The 24,632-nt window shown below is 42.7% G+C and overlaps 1 protein-coding gene across 3 annotated transcripts in view; it reads left to right on the top strand.

Moving 5' to 3' along the window:
* The window catches only part of SPECC1 (sperm antigen with calponin homology and coiled-coil domains 1), a 580,298-nt gene that overhangs the window by 536,248 nt on the left and 19,418 nt on the right, over window positions 1-24,632 (top strand). For all 3 annotated transcript variants that reach the window (XM_077480312.1, XM_077480311.1, XM_077480313.1), the window contains one exon: window positions 8,453-8,569. In XM_077480312.1, the coding sequence (XP_077336438.1) occupies window positions 8,453-8,569 (117 nt within the window). The remainder of the gene's footprint in view (window positions 1-8,452; window positions 8,570-24,632) is intronic.

Raw genomic sequence — 24,632 nt, 5'->3', positions numbered from 1 at the left:
CAAGCAGGGTGATGTGTGGATGCTGAAAAAAAGCAGTGACCCCCACGGGGCACCACTACATGAGTATGCGCCAGCCATAAGAAAGAATAGGCACAGCAGCTTGCATTACCAGTAAGTGCTAAACATAGCCAGGAGGCAGCAGACAAGGCCACTTGGTAAAAATCTCAGGAGCAAGGATAAAGGTAAATATTTTACTTAGTAAAAATCTCAGGATTAAAGTAAATGTTACTTGGTGGTGGGGGAAAATGCTAGTGAACAGCTCCAGCCAATACCTATTTCTTTCTTGATAGAGCAGGGAAGGGCTTTGCGTCTTCCTGTCCTCTTGACACAAACACAGAAAGTGAGGGGAAAAAATACCCCAATAAGACCACAGACGGCAAGAAAAAACTGACAGGAGTTCTGATTATTAAGATTATTATTGTAGGAAAAAAATGTCTGTAGTTAGGCTTTAAAGAGAATCTGGACCGTGTAAGCTGTGCTGAAAAGTAAAACTGAGATGTGCATGCGTAGCTCCGTGTACATTCTAAAGAAGAATGTAAGCAGGCTTGTAGGTTGCAATAAAAAGCCTTTAGTTCCACTTTAAAGAGGAGCTCCAGGCTCCTTCAGAAAAAATTAAAAGTCAGCAGCTACAAATACTGTAGCTGCTGACTGTTACTATAAGGACACTTACCTGCCCAGGGATCCCTCGATGTTGGTACCCCAAGCTGATTCTTCAGTCGGGTTCGGGTGCAGGCACTGGCATCTACCAGAAGGTAGCGGGGGGGATGGTCCAGAAATGTCATAGATCAACAATCTTACCTAGAAGTACTTGTCAAAATCATACCCGCTCGCTCCCCCCCCCCCCCCCCCCAAAAAAAAGTGGCAGATGTGGTAGTGGAGGGAGGTAGGATGCAAACAAGTGGAGCTTCCCCTTTTGGGTGGAGGTCCGCTTTAATGCTAGAGCTGCCCCCTGATGACTGGTACTCTGAGGACTGGTTAGAAAATATTCAAGAAGGAAGTGTAAATGAAGCAGAAATGGGGGAATGCATGCCATGCAGGTCCTTGGGTACAGTATCCCCTCCAAGGAGGAGGACAGTTAGTGGCACGGTACTGACTTCTCCAAATTTCTTGAGACTAACAGTCAAAACATTTCTAGATGTTCCCTATAAAAGAGCACGTGATCACTTTTTGAATTCAGAACCACTTTAAGCGGAGTTTGTCTTCAGTAAAAAATTATGGACAGAAATAGGTAGCTGAACTTTATATCTAGACCATATTACAGCAAGATTATTACCGTAGCTAAACTTTTGGAATAATCAGATTTGCAAAACAACTCCCTACAGTGTTCAATGATTAATATACTGCAAAGAGGAATGTCATTACTTGAACATTATTTAAAAAGTACACATTTAGACTGCGTCATTTCTCAGCCTTTACTGTTCAGTGGAATATAGGATGTTCTCATTGTTCACATTGGCTTTGCACAGAAGGTCACATTGGGAGTAAATAATGTTGAAACAAAGGTTTGGCTTAGGAGCAATAAAAAATGTCATCTGTGGTTTTAGAGTAAATTCAAGCCAACATTGTCCGTTTATGGTGTAACTGAAATGTGTATGTGTGATTAACGTGCCCAAATAAATTTGTTTATGAATCCCCTGTGCTGGTCTAAACCGAAAAAGAGATTTATTTTGCAGCAAGCAGCGTACAGTTTCTATGTTTGATCATATTTAGTGATTTTTCAAACTCAAATAGACTGGACTGATCTGTACATCACCATCTACAATTGTTGTTATCTTCCCATTCTTTTCATTGGGGTTCTTATGACATCAGGTGGTACCATCATGGTCATGCTCTGCTATGTTTATTGAGTTTGATATAATTTTATCTAGAGGGTAATATGCTGTGAAATAACTTGCTAAGATTAAAACGTCCAGCTGTTTTGGGGGACATAAACATAGTTTAATGTATTTTAGTGTGATGCAATTAAAACATTTGTGTTCAGGTAGCTTCAAGCAGTACTTTAAGGCCAATTAAAAAATATTTTTTATTTGTGTTTTAATCGTAATTTAAAGGGCTATCACCTACCATTATAACTTCCAGCTGATGTCAGCCAAAATGCTGTAAGGAGTGAAAGGTGCGTGGCTTACCAGCTCTATGTGTATCTATAGATGCACACAGCCCTACCTAGGACCCAAAAGGAACGCATGGGCATGTGTGGATGACCCTGCAAGGGCAAGCAGGGGACTGTGAGAAGAGAAGGAAAACAAATTTTCTGTGCGTTATTGTTGCACAGAGCCGGTAAGAATAACCTTATATTTTTTTTTTATTACTTTAATGTCACTTTAATTGTGCAATTTAACCAATTCAGCCCCGGAAGGATTTATCCCCTTCCTGACCAGAGCACTTTGCGATTCGGCACTGCATCACTATAACTGACAATTGCGCAGTCGTGTGACGTGGCTCCCAAACAAAACTGACATCCTTTTTTTCCCACAAATAGAGCTTTCTTTTGGTGGCATTTGATCACCTTGCGGTTTTTATTTTTTGCGCTATAAACAAAAAAAGAGCGACAATTTTTTTACTTTTTGCTATAATAAATATCCCCAAAAAATATATTAAAAAAAAAACATTTTTTTTTCTTAGTTTAGGCCAATACGTATTCTTCTACATATTTTTGGTAAAAAAAAATCACAATAAGCGTTTATTGATTGGTTTGCAAAATAGGGGATGGTTTTATGGCATTTTTATTAATAATTTTTTTGTAATGGTCATTTTTTTTATTTTTTATCGTGACTGTGACATATATGGAACAATTTTGACACATTTTTGGGACCATTGGCATTAATACAGCGATCAATGCTATAAAATTGCATTGATTACTGTAAAAATGTCACTGGCAGTGAAGGGATTAACCACTAAGGGGCAGGGAGGGGAAAAGTGTGTCCTGGGCAGTGATTCTAACTGGGGGATGGGCTAGCAGTGACACGACACTGATCGCTACTCCCGATGAGAGAGGGCAGACAATCGGTGTCCTGTCACTAGGCAGAACGGGGAGATACTGTTTACATCAGCATCTCCCCGTTCTTCAGCACCGTGACACGATCGCGGGTATCCCAGCGGCGATCGTGTCCGCGGGTACTGCGGACATGGTCACGGAGCTTGTGGCAGGCGCACCCGTGTATTCTGCCATCTTTTTTTTTTTTTTTTTTTTGTTTTTAAGCTGCAAGCTTTGGAGTTGTCATCTCCATCTTTACTTGTTCAAGATCTGTGACCTGTCATACAAACAGCTCTAGTTCTGTGTGAGCAGAATTTTTTTTTCTGGTCAGTGACTGACCAGGTATTAAAGCCCAACTCCAGCCATGACAAAAAAAAATACCTATGCAGTGAGCCTCCCCTGCATATACACATACTGCAAGGCATAAATTATCATAAAATCTAGGGGATTTGTATACCTTACCTGACTTGCAATTCTAGCAGGCTCCCCAGATTCATAGAAATCTAGAAAAGTGACGCCAGAAAAAAGACAGAGTGGTCAATCGAGTCTGCTAAACTCTGTGAGACATTTGTACCATAAAATCCATTTCTCCGAGTTTATCGACGGACATAGCACCCACCCCTCTATGGAGTTTTTGATACCTCTATTATTGCTTGCTACTAAACTGAATACCTAGAGCAGGGAGGGGGTTATATACTGACTGAGGATAGGCCATGGGCATAGCCAGGTGTTTTTTGTTCTGCCTAGTCCTACTCCTGCGGAGGCAATATAACCCGATGGTCAAGATTAAGGTGGCACTGTGTACGTAGATGAACTCAGAGAAATGGATTTTATGGTTAGTACAAAAATCCCATTATTCAAAGTCATCAGGTACAAACCCTTACCTGTCCAGGAATCCAGCCCTGTTCTCACCCAGACCAATTGTTTGCTGGTCTTTAGGTGCCCGGTGGCAGCATGTTTACTAAGGGTAGCTGGCTGTGACTCCTTGCAGCTTCACAGCTGTTGCGTTGCATTTGATGCGGACGGAAAGGGGGAGAGAACTTCTGTACTGTTCACCTAGGCCAGGGGTGCTCAACCTGTGGCTCTCCAGCTGTTGTGAAACAAGTCCCATCATGCCTTGCCATGCCTCATGGGACTTGTAGTTCCGCAACAGCTGGAGAGCCACAGGTTGAGCACCCCTGACCTAGGCAGTCGAAGTAGAAATAGGAACCGGAACACTGTAACCCCCCCCCAAAAAAAAACTTTGTAAGTTTGAGAGGGGAAGGAAGTGTTATAGTGGAAGTTAAAGTACTGCTTTAATGAGCATTTAACCTTTGCAGTGCGGGTCCCACTGCCAGTTGTTTTTTTGTGCCCAAAGTTAGGCTTTAAGGATTCAGCCCCTTCAAAAGTAGTAAAAGAAAAAGCTAAAACAAAGAGTAATACTGGTAATACTATACTTCCAAATGTTCCAATGACACGTACATATGGCTGTTTATGCATCCGTATCCATAGCAAGAAACCCTAGGAGAGAGAGCCCTACCCATACAAGCTTATAGTCTAGAATGGTTTAATCACCATGGTGGAATATAATTGGGCTACCGGTTGTTTTTTCTTCATCATAAATACATTTCCTACCATGAGGCAAGACAGTTGACACCATGGCTTTATTTAACCTCCACAAACACAAATTTAAGCTGTGCTCCAACCACCAGGTTTAACAAAATATGTGTTATTTATAGTTCACTAAGTGTTCTTCCTTTTGTAACTGTAATTAAGCAATTGTACGTGTTCTTGGCAGACATTCTTAGCCATAGATCTCACTTTCAATTAGTTTATACTGGAAAATCCAGCCTGACGATGTATGACCTGGAGGCTGTTCTTTTGATTCTACAAGGTTTCTGGTGACCTTACAGGAAGTGTCACATTCTCAAGTACAAGTTCTGTTGTAATGCACAACATTTCCAAAAGTGCTGTCCACATTCTCCAGTGATCACTACATGACCTCTCCAAAAATTGGTAGATGTGGTAAAAATGTCTTTGACTATAAACAGACTGACATGGAATTGACAGACAGGAAATCCTTTCCAGCACATACGGGGTTAATCGTTATCTTCCGCACATCGCATAGGTTAAAATATTTTAACTTTTATTAGACAACACAAAAGCATTGCACTTACAATCAGTGAGTGTTAACCAAACATTAAGGATTACATGCTTAAGCTCGTAAGCATTCCTGGCTCCGGTTCTCCCTAAGCTGTGAGCTAGACCGGCTGTGCGGATTGACGTCACAAACCGAGCCACACCTTACACGTTGCAGTGTCAAGCCCTCGTTGGAGGTCACCACCTTCACAATGAGCTTTTGGTATAATTGCCCATATAGTCTCCACCAGGGGTTTATGTGACAGGGTGACATTGCAGGAAAACCATAAAGAGACAGAATATTGTCAGCCTATAACAGGACAATAACCTTCATAAGGATCACCAGTTATTATTTTAAGTTGTACATTTAAAAAAAAAAAATTATAAATGTTTTAAATATCATTATGTTAATACTTTATGAGATTATTTAATAACAGAACTTACACATACTTTGCAAAGTGTGTTACCTTTGCATGCATTGGGATTGATTTACTAAAACTTGAGAGTCCAAAATCTGGTGCAGCTGTGCATGATAACCAATCAGCTTCTAAACTTCAGCTTTGTTCAATTAAGCTTTGACAAAAAAAAACTTAAAAGCTGATTGGTTTTTATGCACAGCTTCATCAGATTTTGCTCTCTCCAGTTTTAGTAAATCGTCCCCATTGTGTTGTGATTTTCAAAGATTACATTTTTATGGAATTAAATGGCAAACTACAGTTTAATACACTGAGAATGCAGTATGGAGGACTTCTTTCTGCATCATTTACAGCAATGCATTACTGTAAAAAAAAAAAAAAAAGAAAAAAAAATGAATGTATGACTGATATACCCCTTTGGGCATCAAAGGGTGCATTGCCAGTGCTCACTTAACACTTACCCTATGACGAGTCAGATGAGTTTATTGATATGAATAATTCAACAAATATTAGCTATGCTTAACAAAGTTTTTTGGCTCCACAAATGTTTGTCACTGAAAGGACATTGGATTCTTTGCTTCTTTCCATGCAGTGATTGATGTGAACAGTTCTCTTCAGATATTAATGCTCTAAATTGTCCCTGCAAAAATACAATAGATCTTAAACACAGCTATATTTTTCTTTCTGCTTTTTTTTTTTTTTTTTTTTTGCACTTATTAAGGCATTTAATATATTGCTGCATGTTGTTTGCTGACTGAACGGAAACAGGTCCTGAGCTGATGGCAAAAAGATTCAGACAGAAATGTGCAGCTGAATGCATTGCTCTGAACCTGGGCTATTTCAGTAATCACTCTGGCATTGACACAGGCATCCTGGGAATTCATTTCATTTAGGCCGGATCAGTTGAAAATGATGAGATAAAATCCAATGCTAGGAATACATCGAGAAAAGCTGATCATTATGGGTATCTGCTCATTTTTCTTTGCTAAAGTCCCTCATAGTTCTTGGCTTACATTTATAAGCAATAGAACTTTTATGTAGAAGATGCATGCTATATATTTCACTCTATATACCTTTTTAGAGCATATACAGATGTAGAACACATTTGGCAGTTAGCAATAATTTACTAAACTATCTTTACTCTCCATGTTAAGTTTAAAAATCTAAAGAAAGAAAAGGCAAATACAAGTTTTGTTATATAAAAAGGAAATTATGAAAATATATTTAATTTTGCATACTAATGAGAGGTCTTCAGCTGCCTGATGATATGCAAATTTTGTCAATTCAGACTGAAAATTTGATTACAAAATGCGTATACAATGTTAGATAGTTATTTATTTATTTTTTTAAAAAGGAAGTAGTTGCAAAAATCTAGGCAGATGAACTATTTTTTGTAACTGCTAAGCGGGTGATTATACTAACATGCAGTGATTCTCTTGATGAAGTAGAGGATGGAGGTCCAGATTAACTTCTACATAAAAGGTACTATTTGCAAATAAGGTTAACTGCTTTAAGCTTTGGTTCACACTGACTGTGGGAATGAAATCGTTCGAGTTCAGCTGAACTCACACAATTTCATTCCCGCATGTCAGTTCCAAGTTCAGTAAAGAAACGACTTTTGGGAATCTGATTCGGGGGCTGCCATTGCCGGCAATGGCAGCTGATTTTGCGTGCAATTTGACATGTCAAATTGCATGCCAAATTTTGCATCAATGAACCAGCTCTAAATCTGGATCTGCTGATTACTTGACATGTTGTTTTCAACAAGTTTAGTCTCTTTTTGTATTTCGACCCATATGATTGGTTAGAATTTACCAGTCAAGGCTTTTGATTTACTATACTTTTTTTTTTATCCTTAATTTGTACAGTTTCTGAGAAACAACATAATGCAATGCATTTGACATAAGTATTTGGATCAATTTTAATGTAAGTATAAATACTTAAAGAATAAAAACATGGGGGTTTATTTACTAAGGCTCCATTCACACTAATGTGTTTTTTTAACCTGGGTTCCTATGGAATATGTTCACATCAATCCATTTTTGTGCCTCTGCATTTTTGGAAAGGGTCAGAGGCTTTTTAAAAATGCAAAACTGTGCTTTTTTTTCAATCCATTTCAATGGAGAAGCCACAGAAAAGCGTTTTTACTGCGATTTTCATTTTGCGTTTTTAAATTTGCCCAACAAATTTTTATTATATTTTATTGCTTTATCAATCAGATCACTTTGACGCAACCAAAGCATGTTGTGCTGTATACACACCCCTTATGACTGACAGCTGGATGTATACTACATGGAGAGGTAGATGATATGTTCAATCAAATGATGTGCTAGCATAGCTCCTGACTGAGACATCCTAGTTTGGGGTGGAGGGGGTATGTTGGGTGGAAGAACCCCATGTGAGTTCCCTAATGGAGAATTCAACCCCGATAGGCACCTTTAGGAAGCTGAAATAAATTGCACGTATTACCTGCATCAACCAGTTAGGTTGCAGATGTCCTGTTTATGGTTCAGTTTATAAAAACACAGCAATTGTTGGACTAATCTAACTTCTATAATTTTGTTTCCTTCACTCTAGTATCTACAAATAAAACCCAAATCACTAACCTGTGAGATGTTTACACTGACAAATGTTTTCCTGTTGGCCTGTTAATTTATTTCTGAGTTTATTCTGCACTGAGGTTGTGTCATCAGTCCAGTTGAATTGTATGTTGGCAGGAGCTCATAATGTATAAAAAGAAAAGGCGGTTTTATTCCAATAACTGCAAATACAGGAAGCTGTGAATGACTTGGCTTAGCCAACTTCAGTGATTAATTGTTCATTAGACTTTAAGCATTGACATTGCAACAAAACAGTTGTTAAAGCTGCCCAGAGAAAAATGCTTCTTTGGCCTCCTGTGTTTTGTGGACACGTTGTTAATTACCAGGCTTTTGTGTTTTCTCAGAATATCGATATAACAAACTTCAGCAGCAGTTGGAGCGACGGCTTGGCCTTCTGTGCCCTTCTCCACACATATCTGCCAGCTCATATACCATACCATGAGCTCAACAGCCAAGACAAGGTACTTACTCTATAATGAGAACAAATCAGCTATTGTCATTTATCATGTTGTGAAATTTTAAATCATAGTTATTCACACAGTCAGACAGATTTATTACATTATTACATTTTCATAGGCTCAAACGACATGTGTTCATCATGTTTAGCTCAATGTAAAATTGGGTTTGGGGTGGGGGTGTCTTCTCCTGTAATCTTCTGATAAGATACTGTAGTTGGCTTATAATATTTAGTCACATTCATCTAGACCTGTTCTGTGATGTTAGAGATGTTTTGCTACTCATCAAAGCAGCTTATTTATTTTCAATGACTGTCGGCAACATATATGTGGATATTTATCCATGTAATACTAAGCAGCGGCGAACATAGACATTCTTTCACCCGGGGCAGAGATTCAGTTCGGCACCCCCTCCCATCCTCATTCTTTTAAACCCCCCATTTCTTATTTTGATAACCTCCCTTTCCCTATTCTGATAAAGCCTCCATTTTCCATTCATATAAGGACTCCATTCACCATTCTGATAAACCCTGATTTCCTATTCTGATAAACCTCCCATTCTCTATTCTGATAAAGCCTCCGTTCCTTATTTTGATTAAAACCCCATTTCCTATTCTGATAAACTCCCCACTCCCAATTCTGATATTCCCTATTCCAACAATTCCCTCTCCCTTTCCCCCATCTGATACCCCCCCCATTCCCCATTCTGATAACCCCCCCATTCCCCATTATCATAAAGCCCTCATTCCCTATTCTGATAATCCCGCCCCCCATTCCCCATTCTGATAAACCCCCATTTATTATTCTGATAACCTCCCATTCCCTATTCTGATTAAGCCTCCATTCTCCATTCAGATACGTTCTCCATTTTCCATTCTGATAAAGCCCCCATTACCCATTCTGAAATGGGGGCTGTGTCACTGTGTCAGCCCCAGTAAGGCTGATTCTCGCTCCTCCGTTGTCTTATAAAAAAACCACAGCGCAGAAGCCAGCAGGCTAAATCCACAGCTGGCGGGTAGGGGGTGAGGGTCCGGATCCACGCTCACGCTGCCATACAATCAGCGTAAGGGTGATGCAGGCTTACAGCCGCCCAGTGGTGTGAATTTGACGGCTCCCTGAATGCAGGTGCTGCTCAGCTCAGGTCATGTCAGATCAGTGAGTCTGTGACACACACAGACAGTGACAGATCAGTCCAGCCCAATCCAACCTCCCATAGCCATATCCCAGCTAATGTCAGTCAGCTGGCAGCTGCAGAAATTCCAACTCCCAATTTGGCTACCAGGGCAGGCAGCGTCACTCTGAAGTTGGTGCTTGGGACACATACCCCCCCCCCCCCTTTAGTTTCGGCCCTGCTAATAAGACTTGCTCTATTTCTATATCACCCACTCACAAACAAAAACCCTTTGAAATAACCTAGCATTAAAGAGTAACTCCACTTTCATGGGGTAAAAAATGGCAAAGTAAAAATAATATAGCGTACAAGTCATATTGCAATTAAATGCTATTAAAAATTACCTTTCCTTTTCAATCTGCAGCTTTGTAATTTTCTGAAAATGCAATGCAGAATGACTACCTGGAGGTGTTCTGTACTCAGAATGTGTACAGAACACCCCCCAGAAACATCATTTCCTGCTTATGTGATTTGGCTCACTAATTTTTCTAGAAGTCTGCCCTAAGATACAAGCCAGATTTCAGGAATCCCCTACAACAAATATGTCATTTTTGGTGAGATCCTCCCAATAGAAAATCACACCTAAAGGGATGCAGGCCCAGCAGCTTTCCTCATTAGAGCCCTACAGGTGCACAGCTGATTGATAGTTATGAAATCACTCCCATTAGACTCACTTTCCCCCATAGATGCAGACAATCACACTGGGATTTTTCCGAAATAACAAAACGTAGGATTCTGCAACAAAGTTTGCTCAAACTTCTTGTAATGTACATACAGTAGATTACCGGGGGGGGGGGGCGAGTTCTCAACAAAATTGGAGTTACTATTTAAGTTAAAAGTTAAAAAAATTTAAAACAGTATTTATATTCTCCAGGTTGAATAAGAGGATCAATATAAATAAAATAATAAAATATAATGCAAAGTAATAAAAGAGAGTACATTTCATTAAAAATCTATAAATCTTTTAATATATTCAATAACACTTTACCGAAGTACAAACTGGGGCCATGGTTAACAGCCGTATCAAACTTGCTATAAGTCCTGGGTTACTTGTGTAATGTCTTGTACTAAGTCTTTCTAAATAAACTTTATATTTTTAACCTCTTTATTGTATGCAGATTTTGGGTGGGTATGTGAGTGTATGTAATAAATATTTTCAAACTGAAGCTGGTTGATTCAAAGTTTGACCTTAACAAAATAATGTTTTGTAATGCAAAAAACAAAACGCATAAATATAATACTTCATACAAGCTTATAGTGTTCTTCCTGAAATAATGCACAGGAATTGGAGGCAATCAGCTAATGTTACAGCGATACAGCTAACATCCCTAGCTAGGTATAATGAGACCAATCATGCAATCACCTCATATTAAATGGTAAATTATAAAATAAAGATTGTATACATGTAAAGACCCAGTGCACAAAAAGGAGTTTTATTCTCCCCACAATGCACCTTCCAGGTTTTTTTCTCCCCGCTCTTTTGAAGTGCACTGCATTTGTCTTTTCTCTCCAGTTTGTCTGAGGGTCGCAGTAGTTTATTGGCCTCTTGGACCAGTGTCACGCTTTCTGGACAACTTCTCTGCATGGCTACCCTATTTTCTCTCCTTTGAAGTACCTGCCATCATCCTAGGTGACTTTAACATTCCAATCATTGTTAACACCACACCCACTTCACAACTAATCAACCTAACCTCCTCTTTTAATCTAATGCAATGGACACAAACCAAACTACACTTCCTAAGCCCACACCTTCAACCTCTCCCTCTCCTTTGGCACCTTTCCCTCCCCACTCAAACATGCACTGATCATCCCCGTACTTAGAAAAAAGAAAAAAAAAGAAAAAAAATCTTTCCTGGGCTAGTTGATGACCTCCCATGGCTTCCAACACCACCTCTATGCCAACGGCACCCAGATCTATCTCTCCACTCCTCAAATCACCCCCTCGATCTCCTCACGGATCACAAACTTACTCTCTCAAACTCAATCTTTCTAAAACTGCCCTTGTTATATTTCCTCCTTCTTGGTCCCCTCCCCATGACTTTACCATTGCGATCAACAGCACAACCATTGGTCCCTTCACACATGCCAGGGTGCTGGGTGTAATCCTTGACTCTGACCTCTCCTTCAGCCTCCACACCCAATCACTGGCTATATCTTGCCACCTTAACCTCCGTAACATCTCCAGAATTTGTCCCTTCCTGACTAAGGACACCACAAAGCAATTTATTCACTCCTTGGTTATTTCCCACCTCGACTATTGCAACTCTCTCCTTAATAGCCTGCCGTTACACAGGCTATCCCCCTCTTCAGTCTATTATGAATGCTGCTGCTAGACTCATACACCTCACTAACTGATCTGTGACTGCTGCCTCTCTGCCTATCCCTTCACTGGCTTCTGCTACCCCATTATATATGATTTAAAATACTAACCATAACATGCAAAGCCATCCACAATCGCCCCTAGCTACATCACCAACCTCATCTGCAGAAATTGCCCAAATCATCCTCTCCGCTTCTCCCAGGACCTCCTGCTCTCTAGCTCCCTTGTTACCTCCTCCCACGCTCACCTACAGGACTTCACTAAAGCCTCTCCCATCCTCTGGAACTTCCTACCCCAGTATGTCCTATTCGGCCCCTACCCTGTCCACTTTTAGGAGATCCCTGAAAACTAATTTATTCAGGAAAGCAGATCCCACACCCACTTAAGAACTGTACACGAGCCACCCCCATCAAATCATCCCCCGCTTCAATTACCTTTTGTACCACGTCCCCCCTCCCTTTAGAATTCAAGCTCCACGAGCAGGGCCCTCCTGTCCCTTCTGTATTGTAATTGTGCTGCTCCCCCTCTACAATGTAAAGCACTGCGTAAACTGTTGGCACTATATAAATCGTGTATAATAATAATAATGTAATAAAAAATATATAAAAGGTCAGTAGATAAACTTGTAAACATTCAAAATAAATTAAATTAAATTGACCAAAGACCATTATACACTCAGTATAAAATGTACTAGGGTCCAATAAAGAACCTTTGCTAATGTATTGTACTCTTGCTGCATTATAACAATTAATATTAATTGGCATTGTGAAAATATTTTACTGAAGAATTGTATGCCTCTGGGCCCTCCATGTAGGCATTGGTCATGTGGCCTCTGCTGAATAGGTGGTTCAGTTTTTAAATTGAGCTACTATTTGAAGGAAAGGCCTGCACATCACTTCCCTTAGCTTTAATGGCAGAAATCTCATAATCAATGGCCTTGCATTGTTGTTAACAAACTGAAATGGATAAATACCAGGACAAAGTAAAATATTTACATTTATGGGAGATAATACTTCACCAGACCACCAGTCTGATCTCACCTGGACCAGTATTTTCTTAAGGAACAGTACCTGCAAAACTGTTAACAGCTTTATGTTAACATTAGTGTGTAGGTGTACTGTAACGGATAAGTGCACTCATAGTGCATTGCGCCTCATCTAATAAATTTCAGTCAAACAATTTGTAGAGACTACATTTGAGTTAAATGCATTAGTGGACATGTGTTCAGGTTGTTTTCATGTGCATTGGGTGCATTAATAAACCTGTAATGCCTTGTACACACGGTCTGACTTTCCGGCAGAAAAAGTCAGCTGGAATCTTTTCATTAGATATTCCGATCGTGTGTGTGCCTCATTGAACTTTTTTTTTTCGAAAATTCTGACGGACCTAGAAATAGAACATGTTTTAAATCTTTCCGACGGAATCAATTCCTATCGTGAAAACTGTTTGTCTGTATGCTGTTCCAACAGACCAAAAACGATGCAAGGGCAGCTATTTGCTACGGGCTATTGAACTTCCCCTTTCTAGTCCCGTTGTCCCTGTTGTACATCACCACATTCTAGACTATTGGACTTTGGTATGATCGTGTGTAGGCAAGACCGTTTCAGCGGAACTCCATCGGAAAAATCATCAGTGTTTATTCTGATGGAAAAAATGGTCGTGTGTACGCAGCATAAGAGTGACATTTACTTCAGAAGGTGGCATGCTCTCTGCTCTTTATGGTTTATGCTTCAAGTGGATGACAAACTGTTGGTTGAGCCAGTACCTGTAGTTGGGAGTGAGCGGGCAGATTATTGGTAGTGGGGTGTTGGACAACTTCTATATACAGTAGGTTTGACATAAATTTAGACCATTGATGTATGTAAAATGCTGTCTCTGAAGAATCATTGGTAAAATATTAAAAAAGCACCTCCAAATTGTTTTGTTTTCCCTGTTTTTTGTTTAAGAACATTGAGTGATATATAGTTGCAGTGACTGAATTAAACATGTCTGTTATGAATGAGTATTTTAGATTCAGTTATTGGTATACACACGTTAATTATGGTTTTATTTTTTAAATAGATTGTTTATAATATTTTATAAGTTCATCATTTACTGACCTTAGCATAACACTAGTGTATTGTTGTCATTCCCATCAAAGTGTTCTTATAGTTTAAAAAGTATTTATTTATAAAGTATTCTTATAATTTCCATCAAAGTTTGTTCATGTAATACTGTACCTACCTTCTTGCACAGATAGAGAAAAAAAAGAGAAAAAAATAGAAGCAATCTAATTCAAATGTAAAGAAACAAAGCAGCTGTTTAACAATAAATTGAGGAAGGCTTTTTATACCATCCCTGACCAAATGTCGAGACACCTTTTTATTTTTTAATAAAATGCTGCCCGCAGGCTGGTACCAGTGTGATTAAATGCTTAATGGAAATGAAACACAATATTTGCCCTCAAGGATGTGTTCTTTAGAGGTAATATTTTCCATTTTCTGGATGCGTACACTGCGCATTGTAGAGTCAGATTTAAAATTATTTATAGTACCCCTTTGAGCAGATAAAACATACAGGTGGTTTACTTAACTGGAGGAATGTAAGTAGATGCTTGTGTATTTGACCATCTACAGTATACATAACCTTCAAAGCCTGTGTGTTGGAAGTGTGCTACCTCTAACAAGGAAAAATTGAATGAGTTGAAAAGCAGATGGTAACATTTCTTTTAGTTTTTATTTTGTATTCTAAGTTTTTCTCTTGTTTCAAATAGTATTGTTTTTTACTACTCTGAACTTCAGGTATTGCAATTTTTATTTGTTTTTTATTTTATTTATATATATATATATATATATATATATATATATATATATACACATATATACATATATGTATGTGTGTGTGTGTGTGTGTGTATTTATATATATATATATATATATATATATATAATTTGCAACATTGTGTATAAATTTTATCTATAATATGAAAAACATTGTAGTGCAGTATTAAATATTGCATTATAATTTACATGGTCATAATAATATTGTGCGCTATCCCAACCAGTGTGCATTATGCCGCGTACACACGATCAAACAATCGGGTGGAAAAATCCGGCAAACTCAAGTCCGCCGGACAATCCCCCTATGTGTAGCCTCTGGCAGACTTTTTTGACCCGAAAGTACGGCGGACTTAGAAAGTCGTTTTGCACTCCAATCTTCCCGCCGGACTTGCATTTCGGCGGACAATCTGGCCGTTGGTATGCCAGTCCGCTGTACTTTTGAAATGAACAGACTTTTCCCGCCCGGAGAAAAGTCTGCTCATTTCGAGCGGGTCTCCAGGTAGGCGGGGCCCGCGAAGGAGACGTCGCTGGCCCCGCCACCTGGTATGGACTTAAAGGGGAACCCCAACGCCGAAAAAAAATCAGCGTGGGGGTTCCCCCAGGTCCACATCAGACCCTTGTCCGAGCACGCTATCCGGCCGGCCGGGAAAGGGGGGGGACAAGCGAGCGCCCCCCCTCCTGAGCTGTACCAGGCCGCATGCCCTCAACATGGGGGGTGCCTTGGGGAAGGGGGGGCCGCGCGGCCCCCCCACCCCAATGCACCTTGTCCCCATGTTGATGAGGACAAGGGCCTCTTCCCGACAACCCTGGCCATTGGTTGTCGGGTCTGCGGGCGAGGGGCTTATCGGAATCCGGGAGCCCCCTTTAATAAGGGGGCCCCCGGATACCGGCCCCCCACCCTATGTGAATGAGTATGGGGTACAATGTACCCCTACCCATTCACCTGTGAAAAAAGTACAAAAAAAACACAACACAGGGTAAAAATAGTTTATTGCACAGCTCCGGGGGTCTTCCGTCTTCGGGGGGTCTTCTCGCCGGACTCCTCCGCTATCTTCTTCTAGCTCTTTTGCTAGCGGAGGAGCCCGGCTTTCTTCCTCGCCGCCGCCCTTCTTCTGACTTCGGGGGACTTATCCCCCTCTTCGGTTCTTCTGCCGGGCCACCGCGCCTTCTTATAGCTCTTTTACAGGCGGTCTTCCGACGCCGCTGTCGCTGCCGCCTTCTGTTCTTCTGTTCTTCTCTTCAGATCTTGACTCGTCGCTCCCTCCGCTCACAATGACGGGTGACCGGGCGTGCGGCAACTTATATAGGGACATCACCGGATGATGTCCCTGCCTATTATGATGTCACAGTCCCAGCATCACAGACAGCGACGACAGCGGCGACAGAAGACCGGGCCACCGCCTGTAAAAGAGCTATAAGAAGGTGCGGTGGCCCGGCAGAAGAACCGAAGAGGGGGACAAGACCCCCGAAGTCGGAAGAAGGGTGGCGGCGAGGAAGAAAGCCGGGCTCCTCCGCTAGCAAAAGAGCTAGAAGAAGATAGCAGGGGGGGCGGGAAGACCCACAAAGACGGAAGACCCCCGGAGCTGTGCAATAAACTATTTTTTACCCTGTGTTGTGGTTTTTTTTTGTACTTTTTTCACAGGTGAATGGGTAGGGGTACATTGTACCCCATACTCATTCACATAGGGTGGGGGGCCGGTATCCAGGGGCCCCCTTATTAAAGGGGGCTCCTGGATTCCGATAAGTCCCTCGCCCGCAGACCCCGACAACCAACGGCCAGGGTTGTCGGCAAGAGGCCCTTGTCCTCATTTACATGGGGACAAGGTACTTTGGGGTGGGGGGGCCGCGTGGCCCCCCCTTCCCCAAGGCAACCCCCATGTTGAGGGCACGCGGCCTGGTACAGCTCAGGAGGGGGGCGCTCGCTCGTCCCCCCCCCTTTCCTGGTCGGCCGGGTAGCATGCTCAGACAAGGGTCTGATGTGGACCTGGGGGGACCCGCACTCCGATTTTTTTTCCGGCGTTGGGGTTCCCCTTTAAGTCCATACCAGGTGGCTGGGCCAGCTACGTCTCCTTCGCGGGCCCCGCCTACCTGGAGACGCGCTCAAAATAAGCGGACTTTCCTCCGCGTGTGTGGGCGAGTTTCATTTCAAAAGTAGGGCGGATAGTACGGCGGACAGTACGCCGTATTAGTCCGCTGAAAAAGTGCCGTGTGTGGGCAAGTAGCCGTTCGGAAAGTCGGACGGACAGTCCGCCGGATAGTTGGCTACGTGTGTACGCGGCATTAGGATAATACAAAAATCCCCTATAATCATAAATACCTAATCAAGCATACATGAAAACCTTAATAAGTAGTGCAAAAATTCCTACAATGAAGTGCAAAAAAAATCCACAAAGTGAATATTTCCTATAACATGCAAAGTGCAATAAGCAGAGACATATGACTTGAAATAAAATGACACATGCAAGCAAACATTATTTAATTAAATTGTGACCATATAACTCATGTGCACAAATTCATTTGCAACTATAAACTAAAAAAATGAAGAATTTTATGAAAAAATTACAGTCCATCAAATTCCCAGTGTGCAAAGGAAAAAGTGCTCTTGTGCTGACCCCTGAGATGAGTCTCTATAGTAGACACTGCTTCACTTTCACCCATGTGCTTGTGCAGACAACCAAGCTGCTTACCAGAACATATGATCCTACAAGGAGATCAATAGCACTTTGAGAAATCCTCTATAGGAAGCCCCGGTTTGCTCACAAATGGTCTCCTAAGCATCCTGTTATATTCGCACCTCCAACAGACTGATTTTTTTTTTAAGGCATACGAACATCTCACTAACACGGCTGTTCCACGACTCTGTCAGACCATGCGTGCTGACATCACAACCTCTAGCGCTAACTGACGCGTTTCCCCTCAATGTGCATCATCTTGGATAGAAGTTTTAAAGCTGAAAGAGGTTCTGGCCCCTAAGCCCATGTCACAGTAGCAATTCCTGTTTTTGGTGGCAGCTTGTCAGGGACTGGCTTGCAAAAAAAATCAAGTAATCTCTTAAAATTTAACTGGCAAAACCAGAGTGATGTCACTGTGTCACTACTCCCTCATCAGCGATCATGATTCAGTAGCACATTGGTCAGTGAGCGACTTCCATTATAGAAAATGAATCAGTCACATGAGTCACTAGTGGTGGAATTGCAAGTATGGCAACATGGCCTCAACTCAAAAACAAAAATATAATTTCTCTCAGTTGGCATCAGTAATTAGAACAGGAAGGAAATCGTGCAGTTTTCATCTCAACTAGAAAATACGCCTCAGCACTCTACCAAAAGATCCATTACTGCAGCATTTTAGTGAGCTTTTATGTATTTGAATGCATTAATAAGATTGTGTTTTAAAACACATCAATATTCATGCTGAAATGCACTGAATCTTTTCAAAATGCCTCAAAAGACATGTAAAAGACTGGTGTGTCTTGCTATTTAACTTGCTAGTTAATTATGCAAGGACCTACATTTATTTTTCCATTGAGGATCATAATAACCCCTTCTCCCAAAATCTCCTTAAGAATGGTAGTCAATGGAAAAGTCCTTTTTATGTTAGTAGTGATTTGAAATTTGCTATTACTGGGCGGACTACTACTCAAGAAATTAGGACCACCATCTATTTAGTTTCTAGCATAAGCAGGAATATTTAGATGTTTTTAGGCATCCTGTACTGCATTCCAACCCTCTCTCCAAAATGTTGTTGAACAAATAAACTACAAAACTAAAGTGATTAAAGCCTAATTAAATGGTGACTGGTGCTCCAAATTTTTGGGGGTGCGTAAACAAACTGAAAAATACTGAAACCCCCCAGCCTCACTGTGCCCATCAAATGCAGCCACTGTGCCCATCAAATGCAGCCTCTTGTGCCCCATCATATGCCGCCACTTGTGCCCCATCATATGCCGCCACTTGTGCCCCATCAAATGCCGCCACTTGTGCCCATCAATTGCAGCCACTTGTGCCCATCATATGCAGCCATTTGTGCCTGTCAAATGCAGCTTCTTTTGCCCATCATATGAGGGCTTGTGTGCCCATTATATGCAGCCTCTTGTGCCGATCAAATGCAGCCACTTGTGCCGTCATATGCAGCCACTTGTGCCTGTCAAATGCAGCCACTTACCCTGGCAATAAACACACCCCCCCCCGCTCGGGGCTCGCAGATGCTGGCACTTGCACACCCTTCCTCGGGGCTCGCAGCTCTAGACCCTCCACAGGAGGTCTGGCACTTACCTGAAGATTCGCATCCTCTCTGTCGCTGTCCACTCTCCTCCACACTCGGGCAGCAGTAGCGGCGGAGGTGCCCACTCCTCTCATGCTTCCTCCCCTTGCCAAAGCGCCACTAGGCATCCAATAGTTTTGCCTGGCACTTTGGCCAATCGGGAAACGGGCCTCACCGACCTGTCTCCTGATTGGCAGGGAGACACTGTAGACTAAAGATAGCGAAAATTCATTTGATATGGTCACACAATCGGGTGGGGTCAGGGTGCACTCTCTGCGCCCGAGCCCACCCTTTTTTGAAGCAGATTAGAGCCTTTGGCTCTAATCATGTGCTTAGAAAAAACACCCCCGCCATAGGAATCAATGTGTCCGGCATCCTGAAAGGGGTCTGGCGCATGGATAGGGAGGCGGCAGCAGGGAAGGGGGGCGGCACCCATGTTCACTCAATGCACGGGCCACCACTGGCCTAATTGTTGCCATTGGTGTGTTGATGAATTGTCGAGTCCAGTAGGGTGTGGGTCACAATTGAGAGGATCAGGAGAACCCAGTATAAACCAGTTGCTCCTGCGATGGAGGGGGTCAGTGCTACGTGGAGCATTAGACAGATGGGCTTTTGTTTTGGAGGTTTATGGTTGGAGGCTTTAAAGTTTGCTTGAAATGAATCGGGTATTCGGGATGCCGACTTTAGGGTCATTTTACTTTTTTTTGCCTGAATTTTGTATTATGATTATTTTCAGAGTATACAGTGCATATAAATTATGAGGAGCAACAACAGATACACATTTTATCATTAGACATCACATCTCCACTGTGCTCACTAGGCTAACATTAAAATGTCTTAGTTAACCTGCCACTGAATGCTGTGCAATTGCTTTCAGGTTTAATATTTAATTGTAAATGCAAAATAGGTTGGAAAGTGTATTTATAATAAAATTATGAATATCCATTGCAGAATTTATCCAGTTAAATTGTGTTGGTGATGAGCATTGGCCCTACACTAACATGTTATATGAGGACAGAATGTTATTTAATTAGTCCTGTCTGGTAGTTCTGAAATTTATCAGAGGAATTGGCAGGTTTGAGGGTATTTATTGGCCATCCTGAGCTGCTGTTGGCTGCTAAGTTGTGTTTTTTTATTATTATTGAAAAACTTTGGATGTACAAAACAGGGCCATTGGGGGCATACCCCGGCCAATTGGTGCACATAGCCATGTGCATAACAGCGTACAACTCACCCTGTATCTCAAAACGAAACATGTCTAACTATAGTTAAAACTAAAACAACCACATATCTAGTACCCAGTTTTCACATGGTAGAAAAATGGTAGGCGATATCTATTCCTGTAGGGCCCCCTATCTGTTACAAGAACAGCTAGGGTCAAGTGTGTTCACTCAACCTCTGGAGTAACAACACCCCTCACCTGTCTGGCGCCTGGACCCCAACACTCAACGGGGCCAGGTATTTATTAAGGGTATCTAACCAGGGCAGTCCCCAACAGGCTGATCGTCTGTTGTGGATGGAGTCTGTCTACAAGTGCCAGACTTTTTCATATTTTTTGCGGCATCCTTGGGATAAATATGTTGCTTTGTAGAGGGATATTATTGTATTAATGTTTTCCACAATCACAAGGTAGGGGGGTTGGCTTACTTTCATGTTAGTACTATGGCTTTCCTTGCGTAAAATAATAGGTTACCTATTAGGGTACAGGTTGCTTTAGCCAACGCCAGCTGTTCCACAAGGCAGAGGAGACGGACACTGATTGTCGGAGAGATAGGTATGGTAGTCAATCCATGGATAAATTGAGTCATCTCCCTCCAATATTCTTGAACCTGTGGGAAATCCCAGAATATGTAGGAAGCCAGCAGGGATACTAGAGCATCTCCAACAAGCAGCCAATGAAGTTGGGTATATGCGATGAAGACATTGGGGCGTATAGTATATTCTGTGCAGGATTTTGAATTGGATTAACTTGTCCCTAGTTGCGACTAGTGGTTGAAGCAGGTAATCCCACATGACTTCCCAGTCTTTACTGTCCAGCTCTTGCACCTCCGCCCGCCACAGGTCCCACAACCCATCCAATCCAACCTGAATGAATGGCAGCAGTGCCGGGTATGTTTGAGATAGTGGCTTAGAGAGGTTAGCATCATTTAACAGAGTTTCAAGATTATCATGCTCCATCCAGAGCTGAACCAATTTAAATTGCGTGTCAAAGTCGTGACAGAGCTGCAGGAACCTGAAGAAGAAAGAATTTAGAAGTTGGAATTTGTATTTCAGTCTATCAAAAGTAAACAACCTCGAACCATCCGAAATATCCTTAAAGTATTTTATGCCTTTGCCAGCCCACAGGCCAGGGTCTTAGAGAGTAAAGTTCCCTCAGCCTGGGATTACACCAGAACGGTGTACTAGGGGTCCATATGTCTTTCGCCAAGTTCGGTTTTATTACCACCGCCTGTGTAAAGAGTATTGGAGAACTCCCCCCCCCCCCCCCCCCATCCCCCTCTAAAGGATGTTGTGAAGGGCCTCATAAGATCCCAGATGTGCGGTCTCCAGAACTACTGACACACTGGTCTCATTTGACACTAGCCAGCTGTGGGCATGGGTGAGCATTGCTGCCAAATAGTACGTGTGGAAGTCGAGGCAGGCAAGTCCTCCCTGTGTCCAGGGCCTGCGTAGCATTTTCCTGCTAAATCTGGCTGGAGGAGATTGCCAGGAAGGAAGGAAGCTATTACAGAAGCTAGTTGTTGGAAGAGGGTTTTAGGTATCCAGACTGGGGAATGCCTTAAAACGTACAATAAAACTGGAAGCAGTTTTATTTTAATTAAATACATTTTCCCTATAAGTGTTAGTGGGAGATTTGACCAGGCCTTTACCTAAAATTTAGACCATCGCAGCACTGGGGACAAATTAAGCTTACTGAAATTATGGTTATTGGGAGAGATATTGATCCCTAAGTATCAAATGGTACTTATTTGATGGGCCATTGCAGAGGTAAATTAGGATTACTCAGCTGCTTTGCCCCTGGATTTATGGGAAGAATGAGTGTTCCAGTTGGTGTGGAGGCCAGAAAGAGTAGCAAAGCGTTCCAGAATCTGGAGAGCCACGGAAAGTGAGGGGCCTGGGTCTCGCAGAAAGAGGATTAGGTTGTCCGCATATAGTGCTAATTTCTCAACTATTGAACCGACTCGGATGTCAGACACCTCATCTGACTTCCACAGGGCCTCCACCAGAGGCTCCATCACCAGGGAAAACAGTGCAGGGGGGAGAGAGGACACGCCTGCTTTGTCCCCTCCTAATTGGGAAGGAGGGCGATTACCATTCAATTTAATTTAGGCCATGGGGGATTTGTAGAGTAGACCAATCTATATCAGGAAGGTTGGGCCAAAGCCAAAACCCCTTGAGAACCTGCATCATATATGACCATCTTTGTTGAATGCCTTCTCAATGTCAAGAGCTACTAAGACCCGAGAGGCATTCTCCTCGGCCGGGAGCTGGAGATGGGTTAAGACTCATCTAAGATTTATGTCCGTAGACTTGCCGGGATTAAAGCCGATCTGATCTATGTTGACAAGGGACGGTAATACCTGCATAATCCTATTGGCTAGTACCTTAGTAAGTATCTTAAGGTCATAATTCAGTAATGAAATGGGCCTATAGCATGAACAACAGAGAGGGTTTGTCAGACTTTACGTACCCGACAGGTGAGCCCGAGATAGCAGGGGAGGGTCACCCTTATGGGTCTGGTTCGTGGCCCCTGGTAGTATGGACAGGAGTCACGGGAGCGCAGACGGGTATGAGAGCCTGGCAGTTGGATGCAGGAGAAGAGGTCCAACGGCCTGATGCAGATGGATAGATAGTCCCAAGATAGCTGGATGCAGGCAGCAGATGCAGAGCAGGAGCTGGTAAAGCAGGTCCAGTCACAGGCACGGTTGGCAGCAGGCGGGTGGTGCAGTGAAAAGGGTAAGACAAGTTCAAAGTCCGGGTCACAAGCAGGGTTGGCAACAGGCAAGTAGCGCAGTACAGAGGAGCAGGCAGATTCGGGGTCACAGACAGGCCGAGGTCAAGGGCAGGCAGGACGATCCGAGGGGCAAGCCGGGTAAACAGGAGGTCAGGAATTCCAAGCAAGATCACGGGTACTAAGATACTGGGAGCTGCAGATCGGACAGCACCGAGCACACTGCGGGGGACACCTAAATAGGCCGATTGGCGGCAAGCGTCATGCTCGCCGACGCGCCCGCGAGCACCAGCGCACCACAGAGCACCCAGTGGCATGGCCGTTATGGGCATTTCTCTGACAGGGTCCTTACCCAGTTAGGGTAGCAATACAATGTGTGCCTGGTACATACTGTCTGGCAACCTCCCGGGTTCCAGGCACTCTGCAAAGAGTTGAGTGAGCCTGGGGGCCAGTATAGTCACATTGGTCTTGTACCATTCCCCGAGTAGTCCATCAGGACCTGGGGATTTGTTGTTGGGCATTAAGGGCTTATCTAGTGTGTTCCTGTCCTCTTCAGAAAGAGAAGACAAGGTGATTCCCCTCAACCCAACCCTCATACTTGAGGAATTATGGTATAATTTGCTATAGAAGAGCTGATATTCCTTCAGTATACCGTTGGGTCTGTAAATTGGATCCTAGGAATTACTATTTGGAGTGAGGGTTCTGCCACCAGGTTGGACAATGCTAAGCTTTGCGACAAACTTCCGCGTATCAGATTGCACCAGCGAGGTGTAATGCAGCCTCAAAACTCTTCTCGCCTGAGCTTGGGAGGAATAAATTTCAGGTGTTGGATGTGCCATGAAGAGCGCCAACCCCATTTTTTCATCCTGCTCCAATTGAGTGGTCTGCGCTGCAAAGCCGGATCTCACTGTCTTAATAAAGGAGACATATTCCCCTCGGGCATGAGCCCACATCAAGGGAAGCTGAACCCTCAATGAGCGCCCAATATTCTGTAAGTTTGGGTCCTACCACCTCCTGGATTTGAGGATTGGCTATCCAATGTGACGCCAACCGCCAGCATCCTGGCTCACGAAAGGCGCCATGGGTCAAGCATAACTCTAATGGGGAGTGATCGGAAAGGCCTCCTGGGAGGTAGGAGGCCGCCACAACATGTGACAGTGCGGAAGCAGACCCAAACAACAAATCTATGTGTGATCCCTATTTATGCGCAGCCAAGATATGCAAATAAGGTTCTGTTCTCTGGGTGCCTCCACTGCAAAAACTCTTGAAGACCACTAGTGTCTGCCCACAGCACCAGTTCAGGATAGGCAGATCTAAAAGGGTTAGAAGTGTCATTGGTATGGTCTAGGATGGAGTTAAAGTCCCCCAGACTATAATTTTGTGGACCTGGAGGGGGCGAGTTTGGTGAAAATAGTATATAGGACTGTGGGGTCAAACGGAGGAGGGATATACACATTAATCATCGCCCACCGTTGAGCATACATTTCAAGATTTAAAATAACATAGCATCCCCCTGGATTGAGGAAAACATGTTCCACTGAGCAA

Source organism: Lithobates pipiens, unplaced genomic scaffold, assembly GCF_037356315.1.
Source record: "Lithobates pipiens isolate NorthernLeopardFrog02 unplaced genomic scaffold, aLitPip1_a1.2 Scaffold_16, whole genome shotgun sequence".
NCBI lineage: Eukaryota > Metazoa > Chordata > Amphibia > Anura > Ranidae > Lithobates > Lithobates pipiens.
This window is presented reverse-complemented; position numbering and strand designations above follow the sequence as displayed.